Source organism: Equus caballus, chromosome 1, assembly GCF_041296265.1.
Source record: "Equus caballus isolate H_3958 breed thoroughbred chromosome 1, TB-T2T, whole genome shotgun sequence".
NCBI lineage: Eukaryota > Metazoa > Chordata > Mammalia > Perissodactyla > Equidae > Equus > Equus caballus.
The window spans coordinates 176,829,216-176,851,727 of NC_091684.1; the positions used below are offsets into that span (position 1 = coordinate 176,829,216).

Sequence of the window (22,512 nt, forward strand, 5' to 3'; positions counted from 1 at the left end):
AAAGGGTGTTTGTGTAGTGAGAAGACTGTGCTGATGGCAGCTCTCTGCTGGGGAACAGGAGGAACTAAAGAGCTTCCTGGGCAGCCAGTCAGACAGGCCATGAAGAGTTCCTGAGGCGGTCATGAAAACCAGGGTGGTAGCAATGAAAGGGTGACAAAGAGACCAAGTAGGTCTGGAGGCAGAAACAGGCCAGTGTAAATGAGGAGAAAAGAAGGATGTGATCAAGAAGAATGATGGGGGAAAACCAAGGCTCCATTGGGGCCCAAAATATGAATTAAGCTCTCTCTCAATATATTCTGGGGAAGTAAAACTCAAGGTCCCTGTGTGCCCCACCCTCCCCAGCTCAGGGCTTTGAGGAGCGGAGGGCACAGACAGCTCAGCCCCAGAGCCCTCCCATCCCCTCAATTCCCTCAGCTACTGTCTCACCATCCTCCTCCCCTACAGCACTGGTGGACCAAGCTGCTGCTGCTCACACCTACCTCTAGGCCACCTTTCCTTTGCAGCTCTATAAATGTCATCCTGGGGCCCAGAACATCAGGAGGCTGGAAAGCACCCAGCAGCACATATCTGTGCTCAGAGCATCTGCCACCACGAATATGATCAGCAGAACAACCTGAATGACATCGTGTTACTTCAGGCACCATCTACCTGATGCTCTGGTTCCCCAGCCCAGCTGGCTTTCTCCCAGCATGGAGGCTCCATCCTGTCTTGGGGCCAAGGAGGATGAAGCAGGCACAGAGTTACAGATGATGGTGGGGGCAACAGGTGAGCTCTGCCCAGGAGTCCCTGAGGGCCTGCATTCTTCCTGCCAGCTGGAGAATGGAGCCACTGAACCGAGTCTGAGGCCAGCGCTCTGCCTCTGACGCAGGCCAGGCCAAGTCCTGGGACCAAGTGCAACATGGTGGGCTTGGGTCTGGTTGGCCGGTATGGTAGAACAGAATTACTCCAGGATGCATGGCTGAGAGGGCAGAGGGATCTGAATTGCAGCAATCGCTTCAATTTCTACACCCACCAAATGCAGATTTGTGTGGGGCACCCGAGGAAGAGGAAGTCCACCTTCCTGGTAAGGCCCCGGGCATCTGCCAACACTGCCCAAAGCAGATGGGCCTGGGTGGTACTGACCAGTTGGAAGAGATTACACCTCCACAGCTTCAGTCCGCGGCCTAGACCTGAGTGACATGGGGGCTTTTTCTGAGGAGTCTGATCTTTAGGGGATTGGAGGAGCACTGGATACAAAGGTGCATGTGTGCAGCCTTATCCTGGGGAAGGGAAATGTACGATGACTTGGTTGAGCTACAGACAGTAACCACAGTCAGAACTGAAGCCCAGCGATGGAAAGATCCAGAAGCTTGACTTCTGCACCTCACCAACCTCCTATCTCACAAATCCTGCATTGAAGGAGCCCAGCTGTTCATATCTTCTCTGAGGGCTGTGCCTTAGTGCAGCGGGAGTGCGGGAGGCCTGACTTCATGTCCCTTCCTCACCTCATCCACAAGGGGACGCCAAAGGCCCCCTGGTGTGTCACCATGAGGCCCAGGCCATCGTCTCCTATGGAAATAGGATGGAGACTCCTCCAGCAGTCTTTGCCAGGGTTTCTAGCTTCCTGCCCTAGATAAGGAGAACAATGAGATACTTCATACAGAGGGATCCCACTGAGACTCCTCCTGTAACTCAGCCTTCTACTGGGCAGAGGCCAGCTTCATGGGGTTGCCAGAGCCTAAATAAATGACCATGTCTAGAGAGGAAATATCCTATTTCTCATTTGCTCAGTCAACAGGATTCAGTACACAACAAATATATGCCAGGACTGAGTCTGAACAAATCCAGGATTATGGAATCTCTTCCTCAGGACAAATCAATCCCACTCAATTTCTTGGAGATCAGTATGGGCTTCTCCCCTCCTCAAAACCCTCCATGCCCCCATCTCCCCTCCCTCCATGGTCTTTGGAAGGGATAGAAGGACATCTCTCTCCCTGGGGAAAGGCTCCCCACTCCACCCCTTACCAGAGAACCCCTAATGGATATTCAAGTACAATCCAAATTCCATATTGACCGCACATTCAACCAATGGGGATCAAAAAGCCTATGATGGTAGCGTCCTATTGAACATGGACAGTTTTTTTGGTCATTATTCCCTAAACAATAACTACAGTATTAACAACTATAACATTTGCATTGTATTAGGTACTGTAAGTAATCTAGAGATATTTGAAATATACAGAAGAGAGGATGCACATAGATTACATTCAAATACTTTGTCATTTTGTACAAGGAATTGAACAGCTGTAGAGTTTGATATCCACGGGTACCCTGGAACCCATCCCCTTGGATACTGAGGGATGATGGTATGCTCTAAAATTGTGTGCCATTGGTGTGTGTGGGACAGGCAGAACAAAGGACAGAATTGAAATGCCATACAAAGCCTAATTTAATACATGGTACAGGAGGCATCCCAAATCACTGGGAAACAATAAACTTCTAGTAGATGGTGATGTACAACTTGGTAGTTATTTGGGGAAAAAGAGAAAGTTGGATCCACTCTTCACACCATAATCTAAAATAATTCTCACATGTATCAGAAATCTAAATGTAAAAAAAAAAAAATACAAAACTAGAAGAAAAACAAAAAAAGATTTGCTTGCTTAAAAATACATAGCAACCTACCATGTTCACAGCAGCACTATTCACAATGGCCAGAGATGGAAGCAACCCACGTGTCCATCACACCCAGATTCATTCTCCTAAATCCTTCACCACATCATCCCCAACATACTGTGGACCAAAGCTCTCATTTTCAATGTGAGGAGGGTTTGCTTCTTGTTTTGATGCTCTGAAGATATACAAAACTCGACACAAAATGCTCACCAAAATAAAATGACTTTTAGCCTATAGATTAGCCCATATTCAAAGAAAAGATTACTGGAGTCACTTAATTTAAAATCATGCTTTAAAAACTTTCTTAAGGTAACTATATAGAAGGACCTGAAAGATTTTTCTACCTACATCAAAATGTGAATTACTCTTACAGTTAATATAGAAACTGATAAATAATAATGCACATCTGAAATTACACAAATTATAAACCATTATGACTTCAGAAGTAATTATTCCAATTATTCATAAAAAAAGAAAAAAGTATAAATTACTCTTTGCGGTGTGCCATTTACCACCTGCACTTTTGCAGTTTCTGTGATCTTACGTGGAATAATCACTGAGGACATATTTTGTCAAATCCGAGTGACTATACACAGAAATTCTCTGGTAAATGTGAACATTATTTTATGAGTTTTGCTTATCAGAAAGTCATTAGCCTAATATTCAATGTAAGCCATTTATCAACAAAATTTTAATCAACAATACCTTTTTGACAATGCCCAGGAACTCTCTGTATTTGCTATCATCTACCCAGAGGAAGTCTCCTTTACTAGCATGCTCTGGAGGAGAAAAGTCTCTTTACTAAATGTTTGCACTGGCAAAAGGAAAGAAAACTTGATGGGGGGGAGAGAGCAGTCACAGAGTCCCCCATTCAGCCCTTCTTCTCTGTGACAATTACTTAGAGCCCCAGAGCACCGCCCAGTCTCAGGACTCAGTCCCAGGAAACACCCAGGGCAGACATGTTCCACTCCCATGTCTTTCTCTGCCTGTCAGCACTTCCCAGGCAGCTCTCTGCCTCCAGCTGCTCTGCTGAAAAGCTTTCCAGACATCATGGTGCTCACCTCCAGGAGAGAATTCCTTCCTGACCATCCCAGAGGCCAGCCCCACCACCTTGCATTGCTCTGCACTCTTCTCTCTTAAGGAAACCTCAGCAGCAGAGCTCTGGAATTAGTGTTTTGCACATTGACCTCTAGTGCAAAAGGACACAATTCCTCCCACTCTTTCTCCAGGTGTAGTCTGTGCATTAAAGTCACTACGGACTAGACTGGTAAGCCGTAAAACTGTGACAAGCTCATGCTTAGCAACCTCACCTGGAGCTAAAGTAGATTTCTGGTCTGCAGGGAGCACATACTGAACTCAAGCACATTTGTCATCAACTCTTCTCTAAGGCTCCCCTCCTGGCCTCTTCTTACCATTCTACTACTCTCCTTAACACCCCGTCTCCACCCCTCCCCCATCTCCATGCTGCAGCCGCACACCCAGGCTTCTGCCTTGGTCTGAAACTACCCAGAAGCTGATGGATGACTGGGCTCTTGGCTAACATGTTTCAGGTGAGACCAGAGCCGGGCACTGTTTGTTTTTTAAAGTATGCTCTTTGGTGAGGAAGTTGGGCCCTGAGCTAACATCTCTTGGCAATTTTCCTCTTTTTTCTTTTCTCCCCTAAGTTCCAGTACATAGTCATATGTCCTAGTTGTAGATCCTTCTAGTCCTTATATGTGGGATGTTGCCACAGTGTGGCTTGATGAGCAGCATGTAGGTCCACGCCCAAAGTGAGCCCTGAGCCACCAAAGAGGAGACTGTGAGCTTACCCACTTGACCAAGGGACAGGCCCCAAGGCCACTCTTGCATGAATACAGAAAAAGGGCTCAGGCTTCAAATAGTGAAAGACTAAAAGGGAAAGGATTGGGTCCAGTGATGATATTTTCAGAAGTACCTTGATGCTAATCACACCCAAGGCAATGTGTGGTGATAGTCAGGCTCTTTGAACACCCAGAATTCAACCAAGGTGGGGAGCATCACTTCTGACTCAGGTCAGGGTCCCCCAAAGCCCTATTCATTCCTTCAGAGTTGCCAGTATCTCCTCCTGGTGAGTGTGGTCACGCTGACTCAGCAACGCCTAAGAATGGGGTTATTACAACACCTTCAGCACTTGGCAGAGAGCCCCAGCCAGGCTATCTCTGTGACCCATCCTTGTCTCAGTCCTACCAAGGAATTAGCTGACCCCAGCGCTATTGTTGACAACAATTCACTGAAAGAATAGAAACTTCTCCAAGGGGCAAAGGTGGGCCTCTCCATTCCATGGCCCACTCACTGGTAACCAGGACTTGGAGAAAGTATTAGGATTGCACATGAATCTAGCTGAAGGATAGCTGAAAGGGAGCGATATAACTTTCCATACTCCAATCCTAAGAATGGTTTTCTATCCCAAGAGCTATTGTCTACATCAAAAATAGGAGAGCTTGTGAAGGGTTTCCCAGGTGTCCCCTTCATCTTGTCCCTCTACTGCTGAGCCATTCAGCCCTACCAGGTCAGATATCCAGAACATAACTGGGCCATCAGAGTATTCCATCACCACTACTCCAATGGCCCAGGTGGTGAATGGCTCCCATTCAGACCCTTCCTGCCAAATTCCCCATCTCACTCTGATTACCCTTCCTTTCTGTCTGCCCTCATTTTTCTGAGATCTCAATGTCTTAGGAAGTTAAATCCTTGTAGGAGTTCAGAAACCCATGTGGACGTCTCCCACACACATGCAAGCCAAAGCAAATTTGTGTATTATTCACTCCTATATCAAACACACCTTTATGGGTATTTCGTATGTGTCCAACTCAGGATAGAAGAGAAAGCTACTAGAGTATTCTGCTTGATCAGGTCCAAATATTCAGGTCTTAGAGACCAGCCTCATCCTGGAAGAGAACAAGACACAGGGGTCTGATATAGTCAAGGACAAAGAAGCAACCAGCAAAGGCAAGAGAAAGTGTTTTCCATTTCTTCTGGACTGTCTACCCTAAAGACAGAACATTTCCCCGTGAGATGTATCTGAAGTATGGTTGATTCAGGCCAGAGGTGAGCTCCTCATCACAACAGGGAGAAACTGAGAACTAAGGAAGGAGACGGGCCATGCCACAAGGCCGCCATGCTGTCCATCGAAACCAGGAACCCCATCTCAGTGTTTAGTGGGCCTGATAAAGGGCTCCCTTGCCCACCATGTCCACCTCCACAGACTATCCCAGGCCATAAATATCCTGTATTCTGGCCACGAGACTTGTCCTCTGGTTTCTAGAATTCTCCTCAGAGCACCAGACCAGGACCACACAGACCCATCCTCAAGTTGAGATTTCTCAGACCTAATGCCAAGCTAACCTGTCAAGTAGTGAATGAGACCAGACAAGTGGAGGAAGATCCCATCCTCCACCCTACTGAGCAGCTCCACTGAGGATCAGCACTAGGGATGTGGTTTCTGGAGGCAATGTCGCTTATATTCACACTTCTCAGGGCAGGGAGTTTTGTAGAAAGACCAGAGGAACAGTACACAGTCATTCTTTGTTTGGGCTGGTCTTTCCTTGGAAATAAGAACAAAGGCCCTCAAGAGGCTCAAGCACCTCTCCATTTTCCCTGATGTCTTTAATACCCCGTCCAGATGAGGAAATTTACTTCTCATCTCTCTCTTTATCCTCCAAAATACTAAAAGCTGTGGAGAACCAGGTCTCTCTCTCCCACCTGAACACATTCAGGAGACGTTAGGAGGAACCTCGGCTTCATCTTGGTGGTCGGGCAGAAGGATGAATTCAGGCAGGCTTGTGTGCCATCGCTTGCCCCTGCCCAGCTCTTCCTCTCTCTTTCCACTTCTCTTCAAAACTCTCCGTTCATTACTAGTTAAAATAATAACTCTCCTTATTAGTTTATCTACTGCCTAGTAAGGTCCAATTCCTGAAAAACAGGTAAATCTGAAGATGAGACCATGCTCAAAGCCATTGCATTTACCTAAGAATCTCTTGGAAATTGATGCAGACACAAAGGACAATGGTGATTCCCTGGGACTAACAGGAGAGGGCAATGGGAATTCCTGTTTCTTGGGTTCAGAGATTCAATTTGGGAAGATGAAAAAGCTCTGGATATGGATATAGGTGATAGTTGCATAAGAATGTGAATGTATTTCATGCCACTGAACTGTACACTCAAAAATGATTAATAGGGCCTGGCCCAGTGGTGTAGAGGTTAGGATCACTCACTCTGCTTCAGCGTCCAAGAGTTCACAGGTTCTAATCCTGGGCGTGGACCTACACACCTCTCATCAAGCCATGCAATGGCAGCATCCCACATACAAAATAGAGTAAGATTGGCACAGATGTTAGCTTAAGGCCAATCTTCTTCACATAAACAAAAAAAGGTCGACGGCTAAATTTTATGTTCAATGTATTTTACCATGATTTAAAAAGCAGTCGTAAAAACGAATCTCTTGTAATACAAAAGGAGCAATGCTCTAACGGTAGAAAACACTTCTTGTAGAAAGTGGGCAGTGATCTCCTCTGCACATATATGGTACCATTGGAGCTACAGTTTCCTTTTGAGCATTCAGGTTTCTAAGTCATGTAGAAAAGGCACAATGTCTGGTTCCTGTCACAGACAAAAGTAGCTGCACACCAGCATTTCCCCCTACTAACACAACATAGAAGCAGCAGCTGTGGGGAGAAGGAGCCAGAGGTCTGTCTGGAGAGAGGGCTCAGCTGGAAATGAGACCATGAGATCTAGGGTAGAAGGGAGGGAGCAACAGGGAAAATCTTGCCCATTCTTCTATGATACTTTATCCTTCTTGGAGTTTCTTGAGCTTCTTCTGGGTGTACATTAAAGATTATGGTTTGTTTGAGGTTTATTTACACCAAAATTGAAAAATGTTTAGCCATATTTCTTCAATTTTTTTTTTTTCTCCTTTCTCTCTCTTCTCTCCTTCTGGGACTCCAATTACACGTATATTATATCTGATGTCCCACACATCCCTGACACTCTGTTCACTTCCCCTCTTTCTTTTCTCTTTCTGCTCACTGAAAAGTTCTAAAGCAATTACAAATTTAGTAATGAGAGCCTTAGGAGAACAGCCAAGCTTCTCTCCAGACACGATGGCTATGCAGAGGCACAGGTGCCTTCTGCCCTTGGTCAGAGCAGCAGAGTCATGATCAGCTAGGTGTGGGTCCAATGAGACAGGGGGCCAAGAGGGGCAGAAGGAGAGCAGAGAGGGGCAACTGCTTGCCAATATGATCTGGATCCAGGGGGTACCCTGGGAGACCCGGGGTCTGAGTCACTTGTGGAGTAGACATGCAGCCCAAGGTAGTGTCCCAATAGCTTAGAGGAAAATTCTCAGAAAAAAATGTGGTTGCACAGCCAAAGTACAAGGAACCAGCTACAGCAATTGTGAGAACTCTCATGGGTCTCTTGACAAGATGCACTCAAATGATAAGCACTAACTTTGGGCCAAAATTACATTCTATCATCTTTGATTTTCTATGCTTCCAAGACTTCATAAATATTATTTAATAGGTACTTAACCCAACATGTTAACATGCAATTAATTAATAAGTCACTTCAACATTGCTAAACAGATTGGGGTTTCCAAATCGAGGGTGAGGAGGAGGGCTAAGCCATCAAATGAAGGGAACAGTGATATCTCCTAAAAGCTACAGCCACACCTGGGAGAGAGAAGGAAAATGAGGAGACACTTGATATGTTCCACCTTCTGGGTAATAACTGATCCAACAGATGCAAAGCAGCATAAGCATTATGCCAGTTTGAGAAAGACTTGAGAAGTCTTCTCATATGTAGATTAAATTATATAAGAACAAAGAAAAAGAATTTAAACTTTCAAGCTTAATGCTGTTACTCTAAGTAGCATCATGACTTAAAATTTCTTCTGTCTGAAAGCAAACAACCTTCAAGCATCTGTGTGCAGAAAGCTCTGAGAGCAATCATGCCAGGTTCCTCACCAGGGACAGGCAGCCTCGGGGGCAGAAACTTTGCCTACATCAGGGTCTTCACTGGGGCATCAGAATACCCATGCCAGATGGGACAGGAGTGACTAAGGGAACTCAGAATGAGTGGCAATGCTTTGTTTCTCCTCTTTCAGTCTCTATCTGCATGGCCCCACCTACTTTAACAGTGGGGCCTCTAAAGCTTTGAAATATCAAGAAGTTGAGAACAACATTAGCTTTATCAGGACAACCTGGCATCACAGAGTGACCTCAAGTGCATTTCTCAGTCAAACCCCTCCTCTCAAGCTCTCCTATTCTGTCAATACCTTCTCTTCCTTGCATTCTCATCAATGCCCCATCTGTACTTCATCCCCAGTCTCTGCTCCTCACTCTCATGCCTAACAGTTTGAAGTTGCCTGAAACTACCAAGTAGTTGATTGATGACTGGGCTCTTGGCGAGTGTGTTTTACAAGAGACCAGTGCTAGTACTTTGGCATTTGCAAAGAAAGAATAATTCTTTGGTTAAAAAAAAAAAATGAAGCTCTATAGAGTAGGATTGGATAGATGCATGTTATTTCAGGAAGTGTACAGTTGCCTAATTACAAATTCAAGGCAGACTGTTGTCATATTCATACTCTTGGAGGGTCTCAGTTAAGGCAAAGGGACACCATTTCTGGCTAATCCCAAAGCCTCCAGAAAGCCCAGTCTCCACTAAAGGAGTCCAGGATTTTCTCCTGGAGAATGTGGTCTCCAAAGATTTTGGCTCCTGCAGAACTTTCACCAAACAGCCCTGTCAGAGTGAGGGGAAGACAGATGTAAGGAAAGCTCTTATCTTGAGAATCAACAAAACTGGGAGGAAATTGGTGGACACCAGCTGACTCCTTCTTTCACCTCTAGGATTGAAAAGCCTGAGAGGAGAAGGCACAGAGCACCTCAGACCTGATCAACCTTTCCAAGAAGATGCTGCTGCCCTGTTCTGGTTGGCCAATCTCATCACCTCCAGGGCTGAAGGAGGTAAGTGCCCCTGTAGAGAATCAGAGGCCTGGCTTATTCCAACACTGACACTTTCACAGTGTCCCAGTGAGGCTGCCATTATATCCTTCCTTGCCTCAGTACATTCCCAGAAATTGGCTGATCTCCAGATCTCTCACTGCCTATGCAGTGTGGAGAAACTACAGAAAGGAAAGCTCCTCCTAAGGACACCTGGTGGATCTTCTCCCCCCAAGGGTCACATCCTTTTCACCTGGAAAATGACTTAGTATTAGGATAACACATGATTCTAGTGGAAGGGGAAAGCTGAAAATGAGAGCTATAACATTCTCCATTCTCCAAACCTACCAGTGGTTGTGTATGCCAGTAGCTATGGTATGGATCAAGAACAGAAGATCTAGCTAATGCTCCATTTCCTAGGTGTCACTTTCACTTTCTCTCCATTCTTTGGAGCCACTCAGCTCTCCCAGGGCAGATATGTAAAACCCAACAGAACCATCAGAGTGTTGCCTCACTGCTGCTCCCACCTCCCTAGTGCAGACTGGCTGCCACCCAGGCCCCTCTAGCCCATGTCCCCATCTCCCTCTGATTTCCCATCATTTGTATTCTACCTTCTGGGTGACTTAGAAAGTTAAAGCTGTGATGAAGTTCAGATTGCATTAAAACCACTCCTCCTCTGCTGTTGACCAAAGTAGATTTGAGGACTGTTCATTCATGTACCCAGCAAGCATTTATGGGATGTGTACTATGTGCCTGGACCAGACGGCAAAGAAAGAAACCAGAGTATTCGGCTCCATGAGCATAAAATGTTCTAATCTAGACCAACCCACTCTGGAGGTAAGCAGGTCACAGGGGTCTGAACAGCTTGAGGGAGGACAAATTCACCAGGCTAGGCAAGAGATATCAGTTTGCATGTCTTCTAGGAGAGTCCCCTTAACATGTATATGAAGTGTGTTTGCTCCAGAACAAGGGCTGAGCGCCTCATCTCTACAGGAGGAAACTGAGAACTAAGCCAGGAAACAAGTCATGCTGCAAGCCCGCCAGCTGCCCTCTGAATCCTGCAGCCACCTCTCATTGTGTTGGGTCCCAGAGGACACTGCAACCACCCCAGCCTCTGAACATCCCATGGGTTTAGGCCACCAGGTGGTGCTCAGCCCATGTTTGCCATGAACACAGAGATCCAGGGCAATTTTCTCTTTCAGGGAAGATCAGATGGGGCAGAGAGGCCAGAACACAGTCCCTGCCCTACGTGGCATGTGTACTTTCCCACAATATCATAGATGGTGGGAGTGGATGTGCGGAGTCCTGGTACAAGACGACATTGCGACAGGAGCTCACTGCAACGAAAGATGAGGAGCACAGATTAGTCCTTATCTTCCTGGGATTCCATGGTAGCATCTCAAGACCTGGAACTCAGCAGAGTCATTGAGCACACAGAGCTCAATGACCAATCAGAGGAGCAATCTGATCTGCTGAGACCAGGACACAGTGAGAGTGGGACTCAGGGGTGGACTGTATGGAGAGACATCTGGATGGAAAACAGGCTGCTGAAGAACCAGGTTGGGTCACTGCTGTCCAGCCAAGAAAGGTGACACTGTCCACTTTTCCCTTCCTCCCTATCTGACTCAGCTGCAGGTGTGCCTTAGGCTGGAACTTCAACCTGTCTTTCGGAGACTGAGTTGTAGCTCCTGTGATTTACCCAATCCAGCTTTTCTTTAGAGAAAGAGAAGTGTGATCCTGGGTGTTCACAATATCAGAAAATTGGAACATAACCAGCAGGTAATTCCGCTGCTCACAACCTTCCCTCACAAGGATTATAATGATCATTCAAAGGTCAACAACAGGGGCTGGCCCCAGGGCTGAGTAGTTAAGTTCACGCGCTCCGCTGCAGGCGGCCCAGTGTTTTGTTGGTTCGAATCCTGGGCGCGGACACGGCACTGCTCATCAAACCATGAGGCAGCATCCCACATGCCACAACTAGAAGGACCCACAACGAAGAATATACAACTATGTACCGGGAGGGGTTTGGGGAGAAAAAGGAAAAAAGAACAAAGGTCAACGACATCATGCTACTGAATGTACCATCTTGCTGAATTTCAGGTGCAATTGCACAGTTCATGAGGGAGCAGATAACTCATTCAGGGTCTCAGTCCCCCCCTCTCCTCCACCCTGTCTGCTCTCCTGGGCCTGTGTAATAGGAGGGGGCTTGGGAGACTTCGGGCAGGGAGTGGGGGCAACCTCACCTGTGGATCTGAGCCCGGCTGGAGGGCGGGACGCGAGCTGCCATCTTTCACCTTTCTGACCAGCTGCAAAGCAAGTCTCGCCTCAACTCAGCTGTGAAGACCATCATCCTGCCACAGAGGGAGGACTAGGTAAGGCCCGGGCAGGTGTGCAGTGTGGCAGTGTGGGGACAAGTGGCAAGTGGTAAAAAGGAAAACACACTGCGGGAGTTGGATCTAGAAGTGCAGAATGAGCAGAAGTGCAAGGACTTCTTCAAAAACTACAAAAACTCCATCCAGCTGTGTGTCGGGAAGCCTAAGGAGAAGAAGGCCACTGCAAGCCTAAGGAGAAAAGAATCTTCCCATCTTTGCCCCATGGACACAGTGAGGCTCAGGTGGCATTGCCAAGACTTCTCTCACCCAACAACCAATGTTTGACCTGGGTCCACTCATGGGTCAAGGCTTGCTGTTCCCAGGATGTTTAGCCCAGGCATCTCCCTCCAGCCAATCTCTTGACCTTTTTCCATGGACAACAAGACTAGGGCCTTGGACTGGGTGGAGCTGGAGAAAGGACACAGCCAGGACACAGTTTCATGGTGCAGGTGGATCTCAGGGTATCCACCAATCCCCCTGAAACTCAGAGCCAAGGTGAATGGTGACCACTCAGCCACTACTTCTCTGAACACCTGGGCCCTGAGAGGGGGTCAGGAGATCCCCAGGGAGAAAAGGATGCTGAGCAGGGTGAAGCCAGAGGGATCAGACTGAGACTTCACCTTTCTCTGTGCACAGAGGCACTCCGGGGGCACACTCATGTAGAACAATGTGGCCCAGGGCATTGACTCCTTTGCAAGAAAGAATGGGAAGCTTTGACATAGCTTCACCAGGATCTTGAGCTTACTGCCTGGAGAAAAGCACAATACTTCAGGCAGCATGCCCAGACTCAGGTGTCCCCAGGATTGATCCGTCCATCTTTTCAGGGGCAAAGGCCAGAACTGCCCTGGGCAGAGTGGAGGGGAGGGGAGGCTGCCAGGAAATTAATAAACTCCCATCTCTAGAGTGGAAATCGTTGATTCCCACTTCAATCACCATAATATGCTATAGTCTACAGCTTTTTGAGCAAATATTTCTTCAATTTATCAAGAATGTCTGTTTTATATGAAAAAGGATTCAGAGAAGTAACCTCATTTTGAAAACATCCACCTTAGAGAAGGTAGACTGTGAAGAAGTAGTCTGCTGAATGCCTGCCGTCTATGAGTGTGTCTGACTATGGGAAAATGTACGCTGAGTGGAAAAGTATTAATACTCATAGAGAAACACAGTAGAAGCAGAAAACAGCAATAAGAACATTAAAATTCCTGAGAATTCCACCACCCAGTCATCTTCATCCTTAACGCTTAAGCAGGTTGCCTTCCTCTGTTTCCTATGTCTTCATAGGATGCTGTTCCTTCAGCAGAATTGGGGTTAGGCCATTAGCACTCATAATGCCTCCCTTTCTATGACTTCTTCACCTCTCGTCACACTGGTGAGAGTGTTGGGATAATCTCTTTGAAAATATTTATAACTGTCAGGTGCAGGGGCATCAGAGCTGTAGTTCACTGCACCCCAGACAGACTCCTTAGTGCATAGGAGTTATAGGACAATTGGCATCCACTTCCCCACCGCCAGGCAACAGTGACCCGTGTCTCTTGAGACGAACCCTCTCCTCAGCTACCAGGCACTATGATATGGGTAAAAGTCCTCACCTCGTGGTACAAGACCCAAGCATAAACCAATCAGACCCCTCAATTCTGACAGACTCGCTGATGGTCTGTTTTGGTCCAAGGAATATGAAGCCCAGCAACTTTGCTCAAAATCGTGGGAAAAGAGAAGCTCTGTTTGTCACAGAATATTTACACTGAAAGAGGGGATTCTAAATATTCCAAAATACAACCCTAGACTGGTGGCCAGAGAGCAAATGGGGTTACCATTGGGGTTTGGGTGTGTCCAGCTCTACATGCTATTAAGGCAGGTCCAGCCTCTATCTCCCACCACCAAGCAGACCCCCACTACAGCCTTTACCAGCTGGTCCCACTAATTCTCAGTCTACCCTAGCTGACCACCATCTTCTCAAGTGGAGGAAACATCACGCTCATCTCCCTGGAGTTACCTTGCTAAATAATTATGCATGACTTCGTCAGGATGGAAAAAGAGCCAAGAGCTGAGAAAAAGACATTCTTGATTCGGTCACTGAGGAGCTCCTAGGCTCCAGCTCCTCTGCTGACTGCAGAAAATGTTCCCTTTTCTTGCTCTTTCTTCTTGCTTTTACTTTGTGACTCAGCACTGGGAGTTTAAGTGTAGTGACACTGCTTCTGTCACCTACCCAAAGCCAGAGAACTTCAACAAATCACCTTGCAGATCATGCAAGAAAACCAGTAGCACAGGTGGAGGAGGTCGGTAAGTTCCTGGGCCACACCCCTGCCTTCCTCTCCCCGACCAAGTATTTAGAAGGAAGAACCACCAGCAGCTCTGACCTGGGCAGACTTTCAAGGAAGATGCAGCCACTCTTGCTCTTGTTGGCCTTTCTTCTGCCCTCCAAGTCTGCAACAGGTGTGTGACCATCCCCATGCCAGAGGCTCCAGCCCATCTCAGAAAACCCTCTGGACTCCTGATCCTTCTATCCAGCACACTCACTGATTTTCCTCAATTTCAGACGAAAAATTTTCTAGAACCCAGCTCCCATCCTAAACAGACTAACAAGTCTGATGCTGCATAGACATACAACAAGGATGGCAGGAAGGAACGGTGTTCACTAAAAGATTTAGCGTGTGAGCCTTTTTCTTATCAACTGGAAAGTGGGCTGTTCACAGAAAGGCATTTGGCAGAGGAAACTGAGCTCTAAAAGATAAGTAATTAAAATCCCTCAGTCCAACTCAGGAAAGGGCAGATCAGACAAACCAGCTGCAGTAGAGGAACTGTCACTGGAACCAGCTAAAAAACACTTTCACTTCTTGGTGCCCTCACCCCCTCCCCCTTCCCAGGAGAGGACCCCAGGGAGCAGTGGATGTCAGAAGGGGCTGGGTGACTGCTTGTGGGGCTGTCCAGTTGCTTTGGCTCTACCAGAGGCTGGGGACCCCCGTTTTCCACCCCACTTCTCCCTGCCTTCCCAAGGCATAGGCTGCTCCACACAGGGCCCTCCCTACATGATGATGGCCTTCAATCCCACAAGCACAATCCCCACCAAACCTCAGCAGAAAGCTAAGTGAAGGCCATTCATTCACACAGTCAAAAAATGTTTACTGAGATCCCAGGACAGGTTAGCCCACAGGACATGAGGATTGTAGAAAATCCAACTTCATAAGCTCATGGACAGTTTGTTAGATACGGGCACCAGTCAGGACCTTAGCAAAGGCTCAGAAGGGTTGGGAGACTCCCTGACACAAAAGACGCCAGCAGAGCCCTGTCCACAATCCCCTGGGGCGTCACCATTCTGAAGACAGCTCTCATCCCTCCCATACGTGGTTGAAGCAGGACAGGGACAAGAAGCACCATCCTCCGCTGTCTCATAGAGGGTTTGGAGGCTCCACATTCGGAAAAGGTTATTCTGCTCCAGGGAGAACCTGGGAGGACTCTCGCCTGGTTTCTGCAGGGCACTCTAGACCCTACCCCCAATCGTCACCTTCCGGAGCCTTCCTTCCTTACCACAGCTGCTTACAGGAAGCCCATCTTCCAGTTTTTCTTTTCAGGAATCGTCATAGGAGGGCATGAGGTCAGGCCCCACTCCCGCCCCTACATGGTGTTTATTCTGGTTCCTATGAAGCGGAAGCCCAAGAGGTGTGGCAGTGTCCTCATGAAATTGGACAATGTTATGATGGCTGCTCACTGCTGGGGAAGCTGAGGGGCCGCAGACAGCTGACACCTCCTGAGTCCCCAACAGGGACCCCTGTCCTCTGCCCATGGACAGCAGCTGAGGGGATCTCCCTCAGCTTCTGGTAACTCAGTGCCAGAAAAGCTCTTGAGAGGAGCCATCTGAGAGTGTGTCTGGGCCATGGAAAGAGAGAAACAGGACAGGGAAGCTTTGCAGTCCGAGGGTCAGAGGCGAGAGCAAGTGGCTCAGTTGAGAAGAGAGACCACACTGGCCAACTAAAGCAGCTGTGGAGGATGAAAGCATGCATTCTGGTCAAAAGGCAAACTCAGAATCCTTTCACAATACTGCCTGAGGGCAAGAGAAAACTTCCAGAAGCCCTCCTCTCAGTGTCCTTGAGAAGCACAGGACACACAGTCACTCAGAACCAGGCCTTTGTGTTGTCTCGATTTCCCCTAGCTGTAGCCTTGCCCTGCGCCAGCTGTCACCCTCCCATCATGGCTCCAGGGCTGGATCTCCTGTGACCGATTGCCCCCACATCCCCAATCTCCTTTCTCTGCAGCTCAGTCAGGGTGATTCTGGGGGCCCACGACATCCTGATTCAAGAGAGGACCTGGCAGGTCATCCCTGTGAAAGAAACCATCTGCCACCCTGACTATATCCCTAAAGACTATTTCAACGACATCATGATACTCAAGGTAAGGGAACTTCCCTGCTGCTCTTGCTGTCCTGGGTCCAGATTTCTTCCCCTCCCACTGTGACTTGTCCTTCCCATCCTTCCCATCCTGGCCTCCTGACGAGTCCCAGTGGCTCAGGGGAGAGGGAAGTCAGTGCAGCCCCAACGCAGTGTCCAGGCCCAGGAGGCCAGTGGCTGAGCTGGACTTTCTTGCCTCTTCTCATCAGCTGGAGAGAAAGGCCAGGCAGACTGCAGCTGTGAGGACCCTCAGCCTGCCCAGGGGCACAGCGCAAGTGAGGCCTGGAGAGGTGTGCAATGTGGCCAGCTGGGGGAAAGTTGCCCCAAATGGCAGAGTTTCCAACACACTCCGGGTGGTGGAGCTGACTGTGCAGCAGGAGCAGGTTTGGGAAGCCTGCTTATATGATCATTACAACAGTACCACTCTGCTGTGCGGGGGGGACCCGAATAAAAGGAAGTCTTCCTTTAAGGTGAGACTGGGCATCTGCCTAGGTCAGCTTTGGGGAGAGGGGTGTTTCGGGACCTGGAGACCCAGGCAGTAGGGACTCCTTCACCCCCTAGACTCTGATCTTTCTCCCGGTAAGAGAAGCGGGGCGCAACCAGAGTGGGGAGTCACAGGGCATCTGGGAGCCTACTAGGCGCCTGAGATGCATCCAAACATGGTGCTCCATTCAGAAGATGAATTTTCAACACTCTGCCCCACGCTGGGCAAAGGTGTTAGAAAACCACTCCCTGGGTGTGCAGCAGTCAAACCAGGTGGCTCCTCAGAGCTGGCTCCTATCTTGGTTAAATGGCTCACCCTCCATCCTGAGTGTCATCCTCACCTGCATGTTTCCATGTCCTTAAACAGTAGACAAAGCACAGTCCCACAGCGCCCTCATGGGGAGAGGACCTGGGACCTGGGGGAGGAGAGGGAGCCCCCCTTGAGTGAAATGAAGCTGTGACAATGTCCAGGGCCAGGACTGGGCAGCTGAGGGGCCCACAGGGGCCTGCCCTGCTCTCTGATCTCCCACATGGAGGCCAGGCCAGGGGGCCTTCACTGAGATAGCGCTTGAGATGTCAGGGGAAGCACAGACTCAGTCCTCCCCACTCTGTCCATAGGGGCACTCCGGGGGCCCTCTTGTGTATAACAATGTGATCCAGGGCATTTCCCGTGGTGGTCTAAATGACGTGATACCTCCATGGGTCTTCACCAAAGTCTCGAGTTTCCTGCCCTGGATGAAGGAAACCATGAAATCCTATGAAAAGCCTCTAACTGTAGGAACCAGCCCACCTTCTCTGGAGCTGATGCAGAATGACCCTCATTCACAGGCACTAACTCTGTGCTTAGAAGGCCAATGACACAAATCTGCTGTTTTCTGCTTCCTCCTCTTCCCCTTCTCACCACCACCTCCCCCAAACCTCAAGCAAAGCTGTTCCCCAGCTCCTTCTGACCCACACCTTTCTCTGGGCCTGCCCTTCTGCCAGGACTGCAGCTGAGCACCATCAGGAGAAAACATGAACCTCTCTGGTCCTGGGGCTCAGGGTGAACTTCTTACCTCCTTCCCTGTGTTAGACGGCAGAGAGGAAGGGGGATGACACCATGGGTCTGGGACAACAAGCAGGCAAGCCTGGGGCGGCAGCTCAATGGCATAGCCCCCAAACTAGGGAAGGGAGAGGCTGCCTAAGCAGGACATTTCTGTCCCACAGCCAGGGAGCTGGCGCGGAGTCAGGGTGGGTCTCTGGAGAAGCTCCTCGATCTCACCCAGCCTGAGTTTCCTCCCTGCCCTCTGGTGAACTTGGGGCCCAGCTTGCCCTCCAGTCTCCTGGCTGCCCCTTCTTCTCCATCCCTGCTTTCCACTGAGAGTTCTCAGAGTCCACCAGCTCCTGTCCCCTCCACACAAGCCTGATCTGAGTTGGCCCCTTCCTTCTAGCCCTCCTGCCTAAGACACCCACAGCCCTGTATGATAGCAGCAGGGACTCTCCCCTGAGATGCCAGCCCAGCTCATGCCCTGTCCTAGAGGACTACAAAGGACTAGGATTGTGCTGGCAATAGGCGGACACATGGAGGACACAGAAGGGAGGCTGTCTCTCCAGAGCCCCTGCCCCACCTCTCACCTGGCAAGGCCAGCTCAACTCCTCTCATCCAGCCCATTGTCCCTCCACATGCTCAGCGTGCATTGGCAATCTGGTCACTTGATAGCCAGAGTCCCTTTCAGCCTGTCCCTCTTATTCACTGCAGGCCTCTAGGCTAAGACCCCTCACTGGCCACTTAGTCTGTCTCAGCCTTTTGAGTTAGCCCTACCCTCTCTGCAGTAGGACTGGAAAGCACAATTTTTCCATCAATAAACAAACACACCCTGATTGAGCTCCTAAGGGCTCGGCACTGGGGATCCACAGTGGACCTAATACAGACTCTGTCATCTGAACCCGGGTGACACTGACAGTGGGAGTTTCACCCAAATCATGTACCTCGCTCCCTCCTCACACGAGGCCACATGGCCTAGATCTCATGGGAAATCCACAGGAATAAAGTACTTGCCTTCTGTTTCTATTGCTGGTCACAGTCCGATTGAGCTTGAGGACATGTGACTCTAGGACAGCAGGCATGGGATTTGGAAATGACAGCAGTCATTTAGTTTCTAGGGGTGAAGTCACCACACTCTGTCCACTGGAGCATCGTCTTCACCTAGAAGAGAGGGCAGCCCGTAGGGAGGGAGAAGGGCAGTGAGGGCAGCCTTACCTTCATTAGCCTCAAAAGTGGGAGGTAGGAATGTCATTGTAAAGGTTCAGATGGTAGGAAAAATTGTATTACATATTTGCTTGCAGGCAACTAGAGTTAGACTCTAAACACCCATCCAATTGGACTGGCAGGAAAGCTGATCCCTGTGGTTACTGTACCTCCTGCCTGCACAGAATCCAACCAGAATCAAGGCGGTTCACATGGTCTGGAAAACTGGAGAAAGGCCTCTCCTCTTAGGGCCACTGTGGTTACTGCTGCATCAATAGGTTCCAGACCACCCAGATTTTTCAACTTTAGGTTTTTGGCTTGGTGCCCACACAGAGTACGGGATCCTTTTCTGAATGGGGATCTCCCTGTGTTGAGCTCACCTCAGGAAACACTCCCAGCAGCCATCTCTCCAAGGGCTTGCTGCTCATATGGGGCACGACCTGGGAGCTGAGCATACGTTCCAGCTCTGAGCTCCTGCTCCAAACCCACACAGCACTACCCTCTCACCACAAGGGGTACGTACTCTGGGATCCTGTAACCCTCACAGGCACGGCCTTTCCAACATTGTTGTGCGCAAAGGAGGCAGCAACACCATCTCTTCATGACTGCGGGCACGTTCAAAAGGGCAGAGCAGTGAGCACACGCAGTTTCTGCTTTGGAGCCAAAAAGATATCCCTGCTTCTAAGACATACTAAGAACCTGACTCCTTGATGGAATTAAACAAAAAGGAAAATGCCAAAAGCAAAACAAAAATAATATTTAAAAAAGTAGTCCTGCTACATGCATATTGAGTTTAGATATCACATTTACTTGAGGAAATGGTCCTGTGGTTTGGATACAAGTTTGAGGACACTGCTGCAAGTCTTCCTCCTGTGAGAGATGAGGGAGGGACACAGTCCCAGGAGGGGTTAGTGGCCGACTGAAGGGACCACAGAGTTAGAACAGAGCCTGGACTGAGCCCAGGCGCCCTGATAGCCAGGCCAGCAAGAGCCCTGACATGTTGTCTAACCCCCGCCCCGTGATGACTTCCTGGCACCCCTGAACAAGAGCTGAGCTTCTGCTCACACACCTCCCTGGAGAGGAAACCTCTGGGCTGCTGTGCAGCCATTCTGTGACAAGGATTCCAACACCTCGCTTGGTGAGCTGAAGTCTGCTCAGGGGCACATTTGGATGGAGGTGGGTGAGCACCCTAATCATGCTGATTCCTTCAAATCTCCTTTGTCTGTGGAAGTGTCCCCTGCCCCACCCCTGTCTTTGAGGAAACAATCCTTCTGTTCCTCAAGTACCTCTGTAATGAAAATTTAAATATAAATCAGTAAAAGATCTCTGGAATGACCTCAAGGAAATGCCTCTACTCACCCAAACCCACTCCCATCTCCCCTCCTTCCCTCCAGACCCACCAGAAGAGCTGGGTCCCAGGTTGGCAGGGAGAGAACCGCCAAGCCAGCTCCTGGGGGAGAGAGGCCCAAAGGAAAGTGAGATCTTGCTAATTCCTTTGGAAACATGTCTCAGGATGGTTCTGCCTTCCTGCCCACCATCGTACTTCTGCCGGTTCCCCCTTGTGGACTTACAGATCTCACAGGGTTGATTTCCTGTCTTGCTATCCCACACAACACTGCTTTTGTCCAACAAACACGTTTCACCATAAAAGAATTGCAGCCACTGGTTTCTTTTCGTCATAGGCGTATTCCTAGACTGCATTCCTCATCCACAGATTCTGGAAGCTCAGTGAACCTCGGGGAGGGCAAAGGAATCCACGTCTAAGCATATAAGAGTCAAACTGGCAAAACCAAAGATAGGGGCCCGCCCACTGATGCAGCAGTTGAGTTCATGCACTCTGTTTTGGTGGGGCAGCGTTCGTGGGTTTGGATCCCTGCACGGACCTACACACTGCTTATGAAGCTGTGCTATGGCAGGTGTCCCAAATATAAAAAATGGAAGAGGAGAGGCACAGATGTTGGCTCAGGACTAATTCTCTTCAGGAAAAAAAAAGAAAAAATTAAGATAAGGAGAAAAGGCTGAAAGTTGACAGACAGGAAAGCAAATATACGTTACTTTAGGAGAAACACGACTAAGAGTAACAATGAGCTCTCATCAGAAATGACGGAAGTCAGAAGACACTGGGATAACATTTCTAAATAGTTGAAAGGAATAGGCAACCTATATCTGAGTTCTATCTTCAGTGAATATATTATTTAAAAATGAAGGCAAAGTAAAGACATTTTCAGAAAAACAAATGTACGAGAATTTGTTGCCATCAGCCCTGCATCACGAGAAAAACTAAAAGCAGTTCCTCAGCCTGAAGGGAAATGATCCCCATTGTAGGCACGAAGCACAAAAGCAGAATAAATGTGTAAGATGTGATCAAATATAAAAGACTTTACATAAATTTCTTTCAAAGATGGATGACTATTAAGGCAAAAATGCTTTAGGATTTATGGAATATAGTAGCCAAATGGATGACAAAAATAACTCAAAGGGTGGGAGGGAGGATACATGGAAATACATTACTCCAGTGTTCTTATATGAAGTGGTATAACGTTAATTCAAAGTAGTCTGTGATATGTGAAGGAGCCATATTGTAATCCCAGTGTAACCACTAAAATATTATACACAGATCTAAGCAGAAGCAGGTAAAGAACACAAAATCAGATACCACAAAAGAAGCCTGTAAAAGAAGGAGAAAGGAATAAAAAATCAATCACACAAGTAGAAATCAAATAGCAATATGATATTCTTCAAACTAACCCTATCAGTGGTTGCATTAAATGTAAGCAGATTAAACATTCCAACTAAAGGGCAGAGATTCTCAGTCTGGATAAAAAATGCAAGACCAATTTTGTGCTGTGTACAGGAGACATTCAAATATAAAGACGTGGATAGGATGAGAGTAAAATGATGGAAGAAAAAATAAAAAACATATCCTGCAACAACAATCCAAAGAAAACAGCCTTGCCCATGGAGTGTACTCTCTAATTTTACAATTTGTGGCCACTTATGAGATGAAATAGAGTGTTTTGGTAGAACTTTTATTTCCATTTTTTTTCCATATTTTATTTCCATTTCTCTTAATCTGAGTGAGCTGAGATTCTTCATTATGTTTTAATTATATTTTACTGTGAATTATCTTGCCTTTTGCCCATTCTTCTATCAGGTTCTGGATCTTTCTCTTCTGAATATTAAGAGTTCTTTATACATTAGCTAGATTAGCTCTTTAATTGTGGTATATGTTGCAATAGTCTTTTTTCCAAGTCTGCTATCTGTATTTTGAATTTGCTTACAGTGCTTTTGGACAGATAAATTAGAAAAGTTTTTATTTATATATTGAAGTTTATTTATCAATCATTTCTTTTAATGTTTCTGGATTTAGAGTCATTGCTAAGAAGGCTTTCCCCTTCCTAAGTTTATAAAGGGATTTACCCATGTTTATTTCTAGTACA

At 47.8% G+C, this 22,512-nt stretch overlaps 1 protein-coding gene across 1 annotated transcript; it reads left to right on the forward strand.

Annotated features, from left to right (window-relative positions):
• The first annotated feature begins 689 nt into the window (after window positions 1-689).
• Window positions 690-17,703, forward strand: LOC100052901 (granzyme B(G,H)-like). Its single transcript, XM_023622235.2, has 6 exons — window positions 690-765; window positions 9,516-9,632; window positions 15,550-15,637; window positions 16,231-16,366; window positions 16,572-16,832; window positions 17,464-17,703. Exons 1-6 carry the CDS (start codon window positions 690-692, stop codon window positions 17,701-17,703), a joined length of 918 nt encoding a protein of 305 aa, XP_023478003.1.
• The last annotated feature ends 4,809 nt before the right edge of the window (window positions 17,704-22,512 follow it).